This window comes from Enhydra lutris, unplaced genomic scaffold (genome assembly GCF_002288905.1).
Source record: "Enhydra lutris kenyoni isolate GAN:26980312 unplaced genomic scaffold, ASM228890v2 scaffoldscaffold31, whole genome shotgun sequence".
Taxonomy (NCBI): Eukaryota; Metazoa; Chordata; class Mammalia; order Carnivora; family Mustelidae; genus Enhydra; species Enhydra lutris.
Window position 1 is genome coordinate 9,956,639 of NW_019154115.1, and position 19,293 is coordinate 9,975,931.

General features: G+C 34.7%; 1 protein-coding gene across 1 annotated transcript in view; it reads right to left on the minus strand.

Moving 5' to 3' along the window:
• Positions 1-19,293, minus strand: part of LOC111153119 (meiosis specific nuclear structural 1) — a 40,518-nt gene that overhangs the window by 9,175 nt on the left and 12,050 nt on the right. Inside the window, exons 4-8 of the mRNA XM_022511917.1 lie at positions 16,275-16,402; positions 7,493-7,595; positions 4,932-5,161; positions 3,743-3,959; positions 3,534-3,641 (exon numbers count right to left, since the gene is read on the minus strand). Coding sequence (XP_022367625.1) covers positions 3,534-3,641; positions 3,743-3,959; positions 4,932-5,161; positions 7,493-7,595; positions 16,275-16,402 — 786 coding nt within the window. The remainder of the gene's footprint in view (positions 1-3,533; positions 3,642-3,742; positions 3,960-4,931; positions 5,162-7,492; positions 7,596-16,274; positions 16,403-19,293) is intronic.

Below are 19,293 nucleotides of genomic sequence, written 5' to 3' on the forward strand. Positions count from 1 at the left end.
AAAACACTGGGTTCTTTGTATTCTATTATTGAGTTATAAACATTCTATGTTTTGAATAAAAGGTTTTGTAAGATACATGTAGGGAATACTGTTTCCCAGACTGTGGCTTACATTTACATTTTCCTAAGTGTTAGGAAGTTACTAGTTTTGATGAAACCCAATTTTCAACTTTTTCCTTTATGGGTCTTGCCTTTTTAAACTACTAAAATATCTTCACCCTTCTAAAGGTTATAAAGTCTTTCTGCAGTGTTTTCTTCTAGAGATTTTGTAGTTTCAGTTTTTTTGTTTGTCTCATTCATTTCAGTTAATTTTTGTATATAATAAGAAAATAATAAGCTAGAGGGCAGGGAAAATAGGCAGAGGTTGGTAAAAGGGTACAGAGTTCAGCTATAAGATGGATAAGGTCTGAGGATCTAATGTAAAACATAGTGACTATAGTTAAATAACACTGTATTGTATAACAATTTGCCAAGAGTAGAATTTAAATGCTCTCATCACAAAGATAAACATATGAGCTGATACATATTAATTAAGTAGATGGAGAGAATCCTTTCCCAATGTAAACATTTATCAAATCACCATATAATGTATACTTTAAATATCTTACAAGTGTATATGTTAGTTATACTTCATGAAAGCTGATATTAAAAGTCAGTAAACTTGAAAAACCAAAAGCAAGAGTGACCAAAAATAGAAAAACATTACCAATATCAGAAATGAAACATGGGATATCACTAGAGACCCTGCCGACATCCAAAGGATAATAAGGGATTTGTATGAATAATTCTGCACAAACAAGTTTGACAACTTAGATAAAATGGATAACTTCCTTAAACACAAGTCATTAGTACTAACCAATTATGAAATAAGATCATGTGAATTGCCCTTTAACTATTAAGGACATTGAATTAATAATTTAAAACTCAAAAAATAAAACTCCGGGGCCAGATGGTTTCATTGGAAAAGTCTACCAAATGTTTAATGAAGAATTAAAACCAATTTTATACAATCTTCCAGAAGACAGGAGAGGAGGGAAAACTTCGCTTTTTATTTTATGAATATTGTATTATCCTGACACCAGTATAAAAACAGAAAACTAAAAACCAATATTCCTCATAAATATGGATGAAAAAATCCTTAGCATAATATCAGAAAATAGAATCCAGACATACATTAAAAAAATTATATACCAGTGGGATTTATTCCAGTGAATGAAGACTGTTTCAGTATTAAAAAAAAAATCAATGTAATCCACCAGGATAAAGAAGAAAAAGCACATGATCTTATCTATAAATGTAGAAAAAGCATTTGACAAAACCTTCATGATAAAAACCTTCAGAAAAATAGGGATAGAAGAGAACTTTCTTAAGTTAATAAAGAACATCTATCTACAAAACAAAGTACAGTTAACAGCATGCTTTCCCCTTAAATAGGCAACAAAGAGAGCTGACGTCTATCTCATCACTCTTGTTCAACATAGTGATAGACAATGCTAGAAGTTTCAGTTAGTACAATAAAGCAAGAAAAGGAAATTAAAAAGATAGAAGACTCCCTACTCTTAGAAAACATGACTGGTTATGTAGGGGAAAAAAAAAAAACCCAACTCCTACAAGTTACTAAGTGAATACGGGAAGGTTATGAGATACAAGATAAATATAAAGTTAATTCACTAATAATGAGTCCATGGATACTGTAATTAAAACAAATTCCATTTATAATTGCTCAAAAAAAATGAAATATTTAACTATAAATCTATAAAGCACATACAGGATTTATATACTGAAAACTATAAAACACCGAGGAAACTATTCAAAGATGATATAAATAAATGGGAATCATACTATGTTCATGGAGTGGTAAACTCAACATAGTGAACATGTCAATTCTCCCCAAATTGATACTCAGATTTAATGCAATTCCTATCAAAATCCCAGAAGGCTGGGGCACCTGGGTGGCTCAGTGGGTTAACGCCTCTGCCTTCAGCTCAGGTCATGGTCCCAGGGTCCTGGGATTGAGCCCCGCGTCAGGCTCTTTGCTCAGCGAGGAGCCTGCTTCCCTTCCTCTCTCTCTGCCTGCCTCTCTGCCTGCTTGTGATCTGTGTCTGTCAAATAAATAATATCTTTAAAAAAAAATCCCAGAAGGCTGTTTTTGTAGATAGAGATAAGATTATTCTAAAATATATATGGAAAGGCTAAAGTAAATTTGAAGACTACAGCTACCGTAATCAATTCTGTGTGGTATTGGTGGAGGTATAGATACATAGATCAAAAGAGCAAAACAGAGGTCCCAGGAACAGACCCATACAAATATACTTAACTGTTTCAATAAAGTTCCAAAAGCAATTTGATGTAGGATAAAAAATCTTTTCAACAATTGGTAGGGGCAACAGAACATCTAAAAGCAAAAACCATGACCTAAGTTTCATACCCTATAAGAAATATTAACTGAAAGCAGATCACAGATACAAATATAAGAGTAAAAAGTTTTAGAAAAAAAAATTTGTCAGGATTTAGGCAAAAACTTCCTAGAATTGATGTCAAATTATGATCTATAAAAACTGAAATTGGTGAACTGGACCTCATAGAAACCGAAAACATTTGCTTGGAGAAAGACCCTGTTAAGAAGATGAAAAGACGAGCTACAGATTAAGAGAAAATCTGTAAACCTACAAACTTGACAAAGGACTAGTATCTAGAATAACAAAGAACTCTCAAAACTCTACAATAAACTAACAAACAACTCAATTAGAAAACCGGCACGTCATCCTGACTTGAGGTCAGGATACGATATTATTCAACAATGTTTCCTGTGGTTTTTGGACTATTCTATATGCTAATGAGAAGGAATACTGAAATCTTCAACTATAATTATAGATTTGTCTCTTTCTCCTTTCAGTTTTCTTTCATCCATTTTGAAGCTTCATTTAGACTCATCCACCTTTAGGGCTGTTACAGCCTCTAGATGAAATTATCCTATTGGCATCATGATTTCCACCCTAACTTGCTTTTGATTAGTGTTTAGTATCTCTCTCCCCATCCTTCTGTTTTTAAACTATATGTCTTCGTATTTGAATTGTGTTTCTTAGAGGGCAGACAGCTGAATCACACCTTTTGCGCTGCTAACTGCTGCCTACGACTAGCTTTTTTATCCAGCCTGAAAATTCTTCTCCTAATTTTAGTGATGTTTTGTTTTGTTTTAAAAACTTATTTACTTATCTCACAGAGAGAGAAGGAGACAGAGAGGGAGAGAGAGAGCATAAGCAGGGGAAGGAGCAGAAGAAGAGGGAGAAGCAGGGAGCAGAGAGCCTGATACAGAGCTCAATCCCAGGGCTTGGAGATCATGACCCGAGCTGAAGGCAGACGCTTAACCCACTGAGCCACCCAGGCGCCCCTAATTTTAGTGTTTATACTATTTATACTATTTACACATAATATAATTACCAATATAGTTGGGTTTTTACCATTTTTCTACTGCTTCATCTCAAAGTGATACGCTTCTCTATGTTAATCATTCTTTCCATTTCCAAAACTTACTCTTAGTTTCATCCTATGTATTTCAGCTTGCTCTTCCTCATATAATTCTTGTCGCACTTGTTCCAAATCTTCACGTTGCCGCAGCATTTCTTCCAATTTCTGAGCCAACTATTAAATTTTAAAGAAACACACAAACGTTAATAGGAAACAAATTCTATAACAAGTATTTCAGAATTTCCCTAGTGTTAAAGAAGTGGCTATTTTATTACCGTGTTCTGAAGCTTTAGCCTTTTCTCTTCATTTTCTTGAATTTTTGCCATCCGATCTTCTTCTCTTTGTTGCTGCATGTTGGCGAATTCTATGATTTTTCTGTTTTCTTCTTCCATCTCCTCACGTTTCTTCTTTCTCCAGAGAGCCTGCTCTTTCTGAAACTCTTCTATATACTTTCGAGTTACATTCATTTTTTCTAACTTTTGCTGTCTTTCCCTAAAAAGCAATAATGAGTATAGTTTATAGTAATAGAAATAATATTGAAAAATGTGTCATTTCCTTCAGTTGATAATAACATGGGCAAAAACAGCTTTTCTATTTACTTACCTACTTATTTATTTGAGAGAGAGAGAGAGAGAGAGAGAGCACGCGCACATGAGCAGGGCGAGGGACAGAGGGAGGAGAATCTCAAGCAGACTCCCCACTGAGCCTGGAGCTTGACATGGGGTCAGTCTCACAACCCTGAGATCATGACCTGAATCGAAATCAAGAGTCAGATGCTTAAATGACAGAGCCAACTAGGCGCCTCACAGCTTTTCTACTTACAGTTTATTCATTCATTAATACCACAAACATTTTGAGTATCCACTGTGTATCACTAAATATAATGACAGGTATGAATCTTCTGAGTAAAATACTACTTATACCTCTCCTCTACACTATTTTTTTTTTAAAGATTTTATTTATTTATTTGACAAAGAGAGATCACAAGTAGGCAGAGAGAGAGGCAGAGAGAGAGGAAGGGATGCAGGCTCCCTGCCTCCCTGGGATCCTGATCCCTGGGATCATGACCTGAGCCAAAGGCAGAGGCTTTAACCCACTGAACCACCCAGGTGCCCCCTCTCCTCTAAACTATTAATGAAGTTTTATGCATCTCACTTCAGAAAGGCCAACAACCTACACTTCCACTGTCTAGCCAAGAAATGATCAGAATACAAGTCCTCTGACACGATATGTGCATATTTAAGAAAAACAAAGGTTTAATCATTTGTTACTTAATAAGCATTTGTTATCAGGTAATTGTCATGCTTACAAAGATAAACAAGAGTTCTAGTTTATATGATTATAAAATTTACTGAGGACTTACTACGCACTAGGCACTGTTCAGTTGCTTTATGTCTTCAAAACAAGCTTAAGATCAATCGAATCTCAATGTTTAGACATGGAAAAAAGCTGGGATAAACTTACAATTGATCTTCTTCATAGATTTTCCTAACAATTTCATCAATCATGAGTTTCTCTTTTAGTAACTGCTCATATGCTTCCTGCTTTTTCTTCTCTTGTTCTTCAAGTTGTTTCTCTAAGTCAAGATAATACTGTGCTTTTACTTGATTCCGTTTGTCTTCCGCAGCACTCTCTTCCTTTACTGCTCTCTCGTGTTCCTCCATCATGGTTTTGGCTATTTCAGCATCACGTTTCTGTTATTAAAACAAGACTCATCTTTCCGTTTTCAAATGTGAGCACAGTATGATAGAATATTTCAGAACAGATGTAATGGAATATTTTAAAGCCTACTGCATAAAACATTTTCATCTGTCAAAATAAAAAGCTAAGGGAAGTTACGGTCATCTGAACGGTTTGAATGATGAGTCAAACCTTAAAGAGGCTTTCCCATTCCTTCAAGTAGGTCTCAAGGAAATACAGGAAAAGGATAACTAGTAACTCCACATTTGAAAAACAGCAAATAAAATTAGAAGTACCTTATCAATACTATGTTTAAAAAGCAGCAGTCCTCTTTTTCTTTTATTTAAAAGCTGATACAGGCAATTCTTAACGTCATTGTGTATCAAGTGCATTTACAACAAGGTTGGTACTCTTTTTCATAGAGGTCTGCTATTAAACAGCTCTGAGCAACTCTTGTTTTTTTCCCAGCCTAAACTTTCCTTCTTGCCTCTGGCCTTTGAAGTCCATCATCTCTCATTTATTAAATGCCCTTTATAATCACTTTAACTTAGAAGAGCCTTATATATTACTGTGTCTGTTTTCTGTAGCTTTTAATTCACTCACTCAAGACCATTCCCTCTGAGTTGGAGACAATCTTGCTTCTTAACTAGGTTAAACCCCTTATTGGTTTTGAGCATTTTGAAATCAGTAACCAAATAAATTGTAAATTAAATATATTGAGGCAATTTTTGTTACCTTTTACCATTATGACCACAATCCAAACACTAGAATGGTTAATAGCATCAAACAGACAAGAAGAAACAGATTAAAGTATGAATGCTGAATGCTATTCCTGATCCAACGATGCCTGCACACCAAATACACTATTAACAGGACTTGACCAAAACTCTTTCTCTGCTTCTATTTTTTTATCACATGCTGTAATAGGTTCTTTAAAAAAATGTGAAATGATAAAAACATTTATGTACACATTGCCGTAGGTGCCATACACATAGTCAAGTTCTAGGACTATTTGAGTTTAATCTTTATGAACCAATTTTATTTAGAAAATAGCAAAAATTCTTTAAGGAGTCAGATTAAAATGTACAGTTGCTTTGAGAAACCTCAAGTATCGGGGCAAAACTGCAAACTATTAGCCAAAGAGTACATGGTTTATGTCCTACTTCATTTCTGCAAGCTTAGAAAAGAACTACGTGGCTTAGGAAATGAAGTCTCCTCATGCTCTCCTACAACCTGTCTCACCACAAGCGATGCCAGTCAATAGCCGGCCGTGCAAAGCTCCAACTTCTCCCGCACCGACACACGCACGCACAGATCGCGGGGGCCAGCATCTCATTGTACTAGATGACTCTATCACACGGCGCTGGTTAAGTATTTTGATATTATTCCTCTAATTGTATGTGTATGTGAACGTATATGTGTGTTGAGATCTACACATGGCTGATGTACACATACAGGTTTAAAAAAATGGATTGGGGTATGTATTATTCTCCAACTTGATTTTTCTGCAGCTTTCTTTTTAACCTAAAATATATGCAGAACAACTTTAAAAGCCAGAACATTTAACCCTACCTCTTCTCTTTAATAGTTGTGTAATATCTCTGAAAGGGATCTAGGAGAGAAGGAACTCTACCATCAAAATGCTCTACATAATAGAGAAACGAGCGAAAGGAACTTACAAGACCATGTAAACAACAGTCAGACCTCTTCATCTACCATCTAGCCTTTCCAAGGGCTCAGATGATGGTGTGCACCCTGCTTGGAAGTATTCACTCAATAAACCCTATTCTACATTTACTGTATAACACCACTGGTAAGCGTGTCTGAAATTCCTTTGCCCAAGAATAACTCTTGCCCTAACTTGGCAGTATGTCAGGAGTTAGAAAAGAGGATAAAAATAGAAAAAGAAGAGGGAGCTACTTAAAAAACAGGCACGTTTCCTGCCTAAAATTATAAAACACTTTAATTTTTAAAACATTTAACACATACAAAATTTAATAACATTCTAAAATATATTGATCACACTAACAATTTGTACTATATTGATTTGTCAAAGAATAATCAGTAAGAGACCATAGGAATGCTCAGACTGAGTATAACTATTCATTCTAAACAGCAACCTCATTCTTTGTGCCTCTGAAAGGTTCTAATATTAAATTAAACAAGGCTCACTATTAAATCTAGGAGTTCCTGTACCTTAAGGATCTGAAAATATAAAAGTATTTAAGAAACCTAGCAGTGTAAATTCCTTATCATATATAACAATTTTCACAAAATTGGTCTATTTTTGGTTTCCTAAATGAAGCTAAAAATACAGAAAACATAATGACCAGAAACATGATTACCATTTGCTCATATTTAATGGCATCCTTCTCTGCAATCTGGGCTGCCCTTTCTTTATTCATGTAAGCAGCTTTTAGTTTTTTCTCCAATTCTCTGAGCTCAATACTGTTCAAAAAAAAGACAGAAATATAAAATTGAGGATCATATTTCTTCCTATTTTAGAAATCTAGATCTGAAGTTTAAAAGAACTTTTTTTCTAAATGTAAAAGATATTTATATTATTAAATACCTTGAAAACAATATCCTTTCCTCCCTTCACCCAAAGAAAACTCAGAATGCATACGAAGTGAGGCATTATAATTTTCTAGACAAAACAACCCTTTTATTTCCAATAATCATCACTAAAAATCCTTTTGCCAGAGTGACTCAGAGAAGATGGTTTATCGATATTGGTTAAAACTTCTGTCCAGCCACTAATGCTATTGAGCTAAAAGAACTAAAGTGCTTTAAAGCAATTTACTTAAATTTTATACTTTGGTTTTATTACCTATAGAAGGGTTAGCTATGGGAATTAGTTAATGTGTATAAAAAGCTTAGAAAAGTACCTGTTACACAGTAAACATTCTACGAACGGTAACTATTTTTTTATAACGATGATGAAGAGGAATGACCATGGGCAAGTTTGCTTCAATTCTCTGGGCTTATTTGCTTATCTGTTAAAAATGAGGATTGCCCTCAGATAATCTCTAAACTGCTTTTGAATGAATTCTTTCCCTAGCTTTAGTGGAAAACAATATGCCATATATAACTTCTCAATGTGCCAGAATTCTGAACATGAGAATTCTATGTTGGAAGGGTCCTTAGATGTTACTTGGATGCACAAATTAATTCTTTTTTTAAAAAGATTTATTATTTATTTTAGAAAGAGAGAGTTGTGGGGAGACAGAGGGACAGAGAGTCTGAAGCAGACTCTGCATTGAGCCTGGAGCCCAATGCAGGGCTTGCTCTCACAACCCTGAGATCATGGCCTGAGCTGAGTTGGATGCTTAACCAACTGAGCCACCCAGGTGCCCCAAACACATCTTAATTCTTTCTATAACAGAGGCACTCACCTAATTATAAACCACTTATAAGTACCCTATACCTCCAAAGACACAGTCCTCATGGGTAAGCTATTCTTGGTGTTGTGATGTGTCCTTCTTGCCCTTACTGTTATAGGTATAAATGTATATGACACAAGATCGCTTTCTTTCATAAAAAATAATAATTTAAATGAGGATTAAGTTTCTAGGTTAATCTACATATTTTACTCTAATAGACTGCAATATATTTATACGGGTTTTTGTTGGAGTTAGGTATTAGTATCTGTAAACCAACGTATGAACCCAATCACAATTTATAAAATTACCTCTCTGAAACAAAGTCCATCAAATTCCAAAAACTAACATGCAAATAAGTGACCTTCATTTGAAGGACAAGTACACACATTTCTATTGGATATTTACCTAGGAGTGAAATATCTGAGTCACAGGGTAGGCTGTGTTCCAATGCGGTAGAAAATGCCAGCTTTCTAATGCTTTGCAAGGCTTCATACTCTTAGTGCTTACACTGCTACACATCCTAGTAACACTCTTTAGTCTCGTCATTCTTTTTCACTTTAACCAGTCTTGTGGGTGTGTAATATATCATTAGGGTTTTAATTTGTTTTCCTAAAACTGAGACCTTTCCATAAGTTTGAGTCATTCCTACATCATCTGTGAAGTTTTTGTTCAATATTTTTTTGCCTGTTTTTAGTCTAAATTGTCTACTTCTTACTGCTGCATAAAAGTTCTTTATATATTCTTGATACAAGTCTTTTGTTGCTTATATGCATTGCAAGTGTATCATTCCAGTCTGTACTTACTCTCAGTTTCTTTAGATGAAGGGAAGTATTCTAATTCACCAATCTTTTTCTTCATTGTCCATGACTTCTGTGTCATGTTTTAAGAAATGTTGCCTACTGCACAGACATAAAGGCATTTTCTTATATTAGTCTTTCAAAACTTTGTTTCACCATTGACTTTTAGACTACATTCACTCAAGAATTGATTTTTGTGTGTAGTGTGAGGTGAAAATCAAGTTCATTTTTGTACATATGGCTATTGAATTGATCCAGTACCATTTTATAAAACTGTCCATTTCTGATTGCTCTGCAGTACCAGAACAGTGACAGTTCTCTGCAATGTCATAAAGTTCAAGTGTACATCTATGCATGGATCCATTGTTGAATATATCCCATCCTTCCTCAGCTGGGGTTCCCTAAGGGAAATTAGCCCCATGGAAGACTGAGTAACTATATTTTAATTTTCTCATAGACAGTATATAGTTGGTATTGTTTTAGATTGATAGGAGGTTAGTTAATTCACTACAGATAAAGGATGCCTTAGGCCATTAGGGTTTAAATTTTCTGGGTGAGAAGATCGGCTCCATTCCATTCCATTGATCCATTTGTTTATTCTGTGCTAAAACCACAGAATATTATAATTATTGTAGCTTTATAATTTTTCACATCCTAGAGAATAAGTCTCCAATTTTGGTCTTCTTAAAGATCATCTTAGCCATTCTTGGTACTTTTGCATTTCTTTATACATTTTAGAATAAGCTCTTCAAGTGTCACTATAAACAATACTGGCTGAGATTCTGAATAGGACTATATGAATCAGTTTGAAGAGTATTGACATGTTCCCAATACTGAGTTTTTAATTCAGTTAAACTGGTATATCCTTCCAATTATTTAGGTTTTAAAAACTATTAATAATGGTTTATTTTGGGGGTGAATGGGTTGGTTAAGTAACTGCCTTCGGCTCCGGTCATGATCCTGGATCCCATGGATGGAGTCCCACACTGGGGGTCGGGGGGGGGGGGTCCCTGCTCAGCAGGGAGTCTGCTTCTCCCTCTCACCTCTCCCCTTTCATGCTCTCTTTCTCTCTCTCAAATAAATAAACTAAAAAAAAAAAAAAATTACAATAATGGTTTATTTTTTGCTTTCTCTCAGTGTTGAGGTTTTATACCTCTTTCATTAGGTATTTATTTTTTATGCTCTTGTACAAATTATTTTTTAAAATTTTGTTCTCTAATTGTTAATCTACAGAAATACAATTAATGAGGAAATACAAATATTGACTTCACATCCAACAACACTGCTGAACTTATAATTTATACATAGATTCTTTTGGATTTTCTACATACACAGTCATATCATCTAGGAATAATTAAAGTTTTATTTCTTTACTGCCAATCCTAACACCTTTTGTTTACTTTTCTTGCATTATTGCACTGGCTAGTATGTCCATACAAAGATTAGTTGAAGGTACTATAGCAAGCATCCCTGTCTTCTTATAAAGTGTTTAACATTTGCCATTAAGTATGATGTTACTGTAAACTCCATTTTATTCCTAATTTCCTAATCCTTTTTTAAATTTTTTTAAATTGATTTATATCAATTGGCTTTTTCCACTCATATAGTTTTTCTATTATATTCTGTTAATGGGATGAATTGCATGTATTGATTTTCTAGTTAAATCCACTTTAGATTCCCTAGGATAAGTTAAAATTTAGTCAGATGTAATAATATCTTTCTCACTTGCCACTGGATTTGATACTAATTTCTAATTACAATAGCTAAATTCAAGAGAAAAATTAGTCTATAATTTTTAATCCTATTCAGGTACTGACCTGATTAAAAATCAATTGGGAAGTGTTCCCTCTTTTCCCATTCGGCAAAACTATGTGAGACTGGTGTTATTATTTGAGTGTTTGGTAAAATTCACCAACCACCTAACCACATAGGTTTCTTTGTGAACAAGGTTAATTATAGATATAAAAGTCTAAAAGTTATAGAAACATTTTAGGTTTCTGTTACAACTTGTGCCAGTCAGTTTGGTAAAATGTTCTATTTATGAATTTATCTAAATTTCTATATTTGTACCAAATTGTTCACAATATCCTATAATCTAGCAAATATTTGTATGATCTATAGTGATATCCTATAATCCATTCTAAAAAAAAATTGGTTATTCATGCATTCTCTGTTATACTTTATCATTCTTGTCAGGGGTTGTCAATTTTCCTAGCCTTTTTAAGGCACAATTCTTGGCTTTGATTCTACTTTATGTTTACATTCTCATGTATTTGTTTCTGCTCTTATTGTTCTTCTATATTCTTTTTGTAATCATTCCAGATGGAAATTTGCTGTTCATTTTCTAATAATTCCAGAAGGAGCCTTCATTTCTAGTAGTCATTTCAGATTATAAATGACTCTTGAGTAACAGTTTTAGCTAAACCCCATAAGCTTTTTTTTTTTAATCCTATAACTTTTATTGTGGTAAAATACACAAAACAAAAATTTGCTATTTTTAACTATTTTAAGTATACAATTCAGTGGTGTTAATTACATTCACAATATTCTACAACCATCTATCACTCTTTCCAGAAATTTTCATCATTCTAAATAGAAATGCTGTACTCATTTAAGTAAATAACTCCCCATTCTTCCCTTTCCCTAACCCCTGGTAACGTCTAACTACTTTTTTGTCTCCATAAATTTACCTGTACTGGTATTTCACATAAGTGGAATTATACAGTATTTATCCTCTTATGTCTGGCTTACTTCCTTACCATATTGCTTTTATGGTTCAACCATATTATAGCAGGTATCAGAACTTCATTCCTTTTCAAAACTGAATGATATTATCTATATCAAAGTTTATCTATTCAGCTATTGATGGACATTTGGATTGTTCCCACCTTTTGGCTATTATGAATAATGAATAATGCTGCATTAAACACTAGTGTAAAAATATCTGATTAAGTCTGTTTTCGGTCCTTGTAGATACCCACCAAGGCCTGGAATTACTAAATCATATGGTAATTGTATATTTAACTTTTTGAGAATCGCTGAACTGTTTTCCACAGCGCTTGCACCATTTTACATTCCTACCAGCAATGTCCAAGGGTTCCAATTTGTTTCCATGTTCACTAACAATTTATTTTCCATTATTTTTATTATAGCTATCCTAGCAATTTCCCTAGTGACTAAGGATGTTGAGTGTTTTTCTCATATGCTTATTGTCCACTGTCTATCTTCTTTGAATAAATCTCTAAGTACTTCGCATATTTTTGAATTGCATTGTCTTTTGTTGTTAAATTGTAGGGATCCCTTACATATTCTGATACATATTATCAGAGATACAATATGCTTTTCTGGCCTGAGTTAGGAGTTATGTGAAATAGAGATAGGCATCTTGTGTCAGTCCTTCAGGGAGCTCCCAAGTAGGTTAAACATACATATACAACAATTTTCTAATAAGATCTGCTCTGCTCTTTCCAGAACCAGGGATAGATACAATATGAGCTACTACTGCCTTCTAGACTGCCTCAGAGCTGGGAGGGGATGGAGCAAGGACAAGTAAAACAAATAATACCACAAACTTTGCTACCATTTCTTTTTCTTGATTCAGCATTCACTAGGTTGCTATTAACCTTTGATTGTTTTAATTGTACTGGCATCAGCAAGGAACGGGTTATGTATTTAATAAGGGAAGACTATGTCTTATCTTCTCTTTGAGCTAGTTTTTGCTGAACTTAAATACAAATTATACATGAGATATTTCTTTCCTTTCATAAAACAATGTGTTAACAATGTGATAAATGTACAGTTGCCAATTATGTAATTATAAATTGTGTAATTATAATTATACAATTAATCATAATTTTAAATAATTGACTAAAATTGTTAATCACATATGTAATTATTAATTGATTCATGCTTTAATTAAAAAAAGGACTTCTTGGGCACCTGGGTGGCTCACTGGGTTAAGCCTCTGCCTTTGGCTCAGATCATGATTTCAGGGTCCTGGGATCGAGCCCTGTATCGGACTCTCTGCCGGGCAGGAAGCCTGCTTCCCCTTCTCTCTCTGCCTACTTGTGATCTCTGTCAAATAAATAATTTAAAAATCTTAAAAAAAAAAAAAAAAGACTTCTAAAAATAGAGAGTTAAAGCATTTCAAGTTAAAAAGCAGTGAGAAAGTGTCTTAAATATTTTCTTGGATTAAAAAAAAATCGTGTTAAAAAATCAAATAACAAAATAATCTTGTGACTTTCAAACTCAGTTATTTTCAAAAAAATTTCAATGACCTTTCAAAATTTACCCTGGGTTTTAATTCTTTCTTTTAATTTAAAGAGCTTAATCTTAATATAAATGACTTTTAATAACTTAGGATATATTTTGAGTACCACAGTAAACATTTCCTTGAATTTAGACCTGCCAATTAGCAGATGAAAACACTAATCAGAATAATGGTCCATTTCTGCATCAGTCAAAATTCTATCATGGCTTATGCACAAAGTGAAAAACTCTTAGAATTTTTGACACTGCTTAGAAACAGCATACTCTATTTGAAAAAGTACTCAACTGAATGACTTTTGCCTTAAGTTTGAAGAAAATTTTCACAAAATACAGAATTCTAGATGGGCCACTACTTTCCTTTGCCCTTTAAATCTACGGTCTTCTCATTTTCACTGCTGGCTTTCAAATTCAGTCATACTTCTGATTGCTGCTCCTTTGAAGGTAATCGTCTTTTGTGGGGCTGCTTTTGTGATTCTCATTATTGTTTCAAAAGTTTGAGTACGGTGAGTATAGGTATATTTTCGTCATTTTTTGTGTTTTAACCTGTGGCTTTATTTCCTTTATCATATTTGGAAATTCTTGGCCAGTGTCTTTTCAAATACTGCTTCTGCATCATCCTTTTATTTCTACTCCTACAACTAAAATTATACATCCGTTAGAACTTTCCATCATAGACCTTACCTCTTTTAAGTTTTCTTTTCTATCTTTCTACCCTTTTGTCTCTCTGTGCTTTATTCTATTTTCCACTAACATTATCTCTTCATCTGTATCTATCTAATAAAATCTAATTGAATTCTGTATTAGTGAAGTAAAACATACACTAAAGTGTATAAATTTTAAGCATAAAACTTGTAAAATGATGTTGGATACCTTGCAATATGCTTACTGACCTCTCAGCCATCCTTTTGGAATCAGCAGGACCTCCAGGGGAAGTGTAGCTACAAATGCCAAGCTTACCATTCTGGTTTCCTTCCTCTCTCAGATCTTACTTTTATACTTTCTCCAGATATTCTGTTCTCAGAGAAAGCATTTGCAACACCTTGTCTAAAAATTGCTAGAGGTAGAAAATTCCTCTATTTAATTTCTAGACCAGTGAATTAGACAAATACATGATGAAATAGTTATTTCATCTCCAGACAACATAAACCCATGAGGAACAGCTAACAATGATTAGAGACTTAATGTCCGAAAAGACACTTTGCAACTAGAATAATATGAAGACATAAGTGGCAATTTTAAACCTTTAAATATTAGTAATCCCTTAAAGAATGTGATCAAAGTTATAGACCCAGAAAAATACAATGGGTACATTTGTCAAACACATAAATATACTTTAGTGAAGCTCAAAATCCCTGAAGCTCACCCACAGGTCATATAATATCCTACAGAAGTCCAGCGCAGTTAAGATAATACGTAACAATTATCAAAGTAAATTTCTAATACGTTCAACTATATAACTATAGAATGAGCATTTATTTAGCCCTGAGTTTTAGTCAACAGTGTGGCATGCCTGCTTCTAAAAAGCAATTCCATTCTAAGCAATATTAAGAAATATATTCTAGAACAATGTGGTTAACAGTCCCACTACTAGAAAGCACTACCTTGCAACATTATACACAATTATGAGGGCAATATTTTAGAACAATAATTGTGTAAATTACATCTACAGAGAAAAACCAGGATGGTGAAGAAACTTGAAATCATATTATATATGGAACAAATGAAGGATATTTATCTTATAGAAGAAAACATTTGGGGGATTCATAAATATGAAAGGATATCCTAAATAAGAACTAAATGTGATTTTCATCAGAGAGCAGAACTGAAATAAATGCATGAAAGTTACAGGGAAATCAGTTTTGAAACAATATGGGAAAAAAGATTATTCAAAGTGAGGCCTGAATTAAAAAAGAAGTTTCTATCCCAATTACTAGAGGTATTGAGCCATAGCCAACCAGCCACTTTCCAGAAATACTGTAGAAAATTTATGTCTGAGTAGAAAATTAAATTATGTATCCCCCTAAGGTTTCACTTAAGAGTAAGATTCATGAGGGACGCCTGGGTGGCTCAGTTGGTTGGACGACTGCCTTCGGCTCAGGTCATGATCCTGGAGTCCCGGGATCGAGTCCCACATCGGGCTCCCGGCTCTGCGGGAGTCTGCTTTTCTCTCTGACCTTCTCCTTGCTCGTGCTCTCTCTCACTGTCTGTCAAATAAATAAATAAAATCTTAAAAAAAAAAAAAAAAAAAGAGTAAGATTCATGTATCATTTTTTAAAAAGATTCTATTTATTTGAAAGAAAGAGAGAGCATGAGCAGAGGCAAGTAGACTCCCTGTTGAGCTGGGAGTCCGATGTGGAGCTGTATCCCAGGACCCCGAGATCATAACCTGAGCCGAAGTCAGATGCTTAGATGACTGAGCCATTCAGGTGCCCCTCATGAGTCTATTTTTTAGGTCATTGTAAAAAAAAGAAACAATTGCTATTTATTTCCACCTTAAATACTTCACTTCTTTGAATACGACTTCTTTTCCCAAATGAATATACATAGCATTTAAAACAATAAGTATTTCCAGACAAAATATTAACAAAGTGCAATGACATAAAGAAAAAAATTTTTTTCATTAGATAAAAGTTTAAAGGCAAAGACAAAATAAATGAAATTTATAAAAACCAAGATACCTGTTTTCTCTTACTTGTTGCCTCATCTTTTCATCCTTTAGACTTTGATGTTTTAGTTTCGCCAATTCCATAGCCAATTTTTCTTCTTGTTCAAGCTGGAGTTTCTTCAATCTTTTGTTTTCTTCTGCCTGAATTTTTTTTTTTAAAGTAACTTCAGTTATTTGTCCACCAGAATCAGATGTTTTTCATCAAAGCTTCAGAGCAACAAACATTTGTGTTTTATTTTAAAATACAAAACACTATTTCAGTAAGTGCTTTTCCAAACATTTTACCCTGGAAAATTTTGATCAATAGTAAGAAGAATATTAAAATATACGCTCAGCTAGCCATCACTCACTTTCAATAACTATCATAATTTTCCAATCTTCTTTCTCTACTCTTCCACTCCAATTTCATTTTTTCCTTTGTTCTTTTCTGCTAGACTTTTAAAACATAGGCTAGATATGTCATTACCATGTAAACAATTCAGTGTTGATTTCTATCTGAAAAGAAGTTAATTTTATGTAACCAACCATGCCTTTACCATGCCCAAACAGTAATTCCTTAGTAAGGTCTAATGCCTTGTCCATTTTCAAGTTCTCCCAATTGTCTCAAAGATACTTTTTGTTTGCTTTTTCAAATAAAAATCCAAACAAGTGCCACATATTGCATCTAGCTATTATTTCTCTTATGTCTCTTTCATTCCGTAACCGTCGTTCCATATACATACTTCTTTCCTCAAACCATTGATTTGTTGTTGAAATTAGTATATGTAGCCCATAGAATGTCCCAAAACATCCTAACTTTGACTGTTTCCCCAGGATACCATTCAACTTGCTTCTCTTTTGTATCTCCTGTAAAATGGTAGAAAGATCTAGAGGCTTAACTAAATTCTGTATTTAGAAAGAATAAACACATGAGAAGATGATCAACATCATTAGCCATCCGGAAATGTGAATTAAAATGATAGATCACCACAAACCTATTAGAATGGCTAAAATAAAAAATAGTGGCAAGGCGAATGTTGGTGAGAAACTGCATTTCTCACCTATTCCTGGGTGGGAATGTAAATTGGTAGTCCCACTCTGGAAAACAGTTCAGTAGTCTGTTATCAAGCTAACGTGCAATTACCATATGACTGGATAACTGCACTCAAGCATTTAGCCCAGAGAAATGAAAACTTATGTTTATTTAAGATCCTGTACCCAATGTCTACAGCAGATTCATTCAAAACAGCCAATACTGGAAAAAGACATACCTCAACACGTGACTAGGCAGATAACCTGTGGTACCTCCATACCACGGAGAGCACTCAGCAACAACAGGGAATCAAGTATTGACACTAGCAATAACCTGGATGAATTCCTAGGAATTAAGCTGAGTGAAAACAATCCAATCCCAAAAGGTTATAGATTGTCTGATCCCATTTATATAATGTTCTTGGAACATGTTCTTTATTTTAAAATTGAGCTTTAATTCCCATAGCATAAATTCACCTTTCACAATTCATAACTCAGTGGTTTTTTAGTATATTCACAGTGTTGCGCAACAATCATCACTATCTAGTTTCAGGACTGTTTAGAACAGACTATTTTTTGGAGCAGTTTTGGGTTCACAGCAAAACTCAGCAGAATTAACAGAGTCCCCATATACTTGCTGCACACATACACACACACAGCCCCGCCTCACTATCATCAATACCCCCCACCAAGTGGTACATTTGTTATGATCAACTAACCTACATCGACACAATCACCCAAAGTACATGGTTTACAGTAGGTTTAACTTGGCAGTATATTCCGTGGGTATGAGAAACATTTAAGGACACATATCTACCATTAGAGTTCTCATACACAGTAGTTTCACTGCCCTAAAAAATCCTCTGCCCTGCCTATTCATCCTTCCCTCCCCGAAATCCCTGACATCCTCTTATCTCTTTACAATCCCTACAATTTCGCCTTTTCCAGGTTGGTATACAGTCGGAGTCATGCAGTCTGAAGGCTTTTCAGGTTGGCTTCACTTAGTAATACACACATAAGGTTTCTCCATGTCTTTTTCATGGCTTGATGGTGCATTTCTTTTAGCACAGAATAATATTCGATAGTCCGGATTATTGATCCATTCGTATACTAAAGGACATCTTAGTAGCTTACAAGTTTGGACAATTATGAATAAAGCTGCTATGAACATCTATGTGCGGGATTTTGCATGTGTGTGTATAAGTTTTTAACATTACAGCATGGTTTCCTCACCCCCCAGAAAAACTCCATATCTGTTAGCCGTCACTCACCAGTCCACCTACCTCCTAGCCTCTGGCAACCACTAATCTACTTTCTGTCTCTATGGATTTGCTATTCTAGACATTTCATTTAAATGAAATCATACAATCTTTGACGTGTGGCTTCTTTCACTTAGTGTAACTTTTTCAAGTTTCAACCATGTTGCAGCATGTATCGGAACTTCATTCCCTTTTGTGTCGGTATGATACTCACTATATGGATAGAACAAATGTGGTCTGTCCAGGAATCAGCTGATGGGCACTTGCGTCATGGTCAACAGCCAACTTCCAGCTATTGTGAATAGTATTGCTTTGAATATTCATGTACAAGCTCTTGTGTGAACATGTTTTCAGTAGTCTTGGCCGTATGTTTAGGAGCAGATCACTGGGTCACATAGCAATTACATTTAACTTTTTGAGGAACTGCCCGACAGCTTTCCACAACCACCACAGCATCTTCCACTTCCAACAGCAATGTACAAGGCTTCCAGATTCTCTACCTCTTCGTCAACATTTAATGTCCTTTTTAAATTTTTATTTATTTGACAGAGAGCGATCACAAGTAGGCAGAGCGGCAGGCAGAGAGAGAGGGAAGCAGGCTCCCCGCAGAGCAGAGAGCCCGATGCGGGGCTCGATCCCAGGACCCTGAGATCATGACCTGAGCCGAAGGCAGAGGCTTTAACCCACTGAGCCACCCAGGCACCCCTCCTTTTTAAATTTTTAAAAAAATATATAGCATGGGGCGCCTGGGTGGCTCAGTGG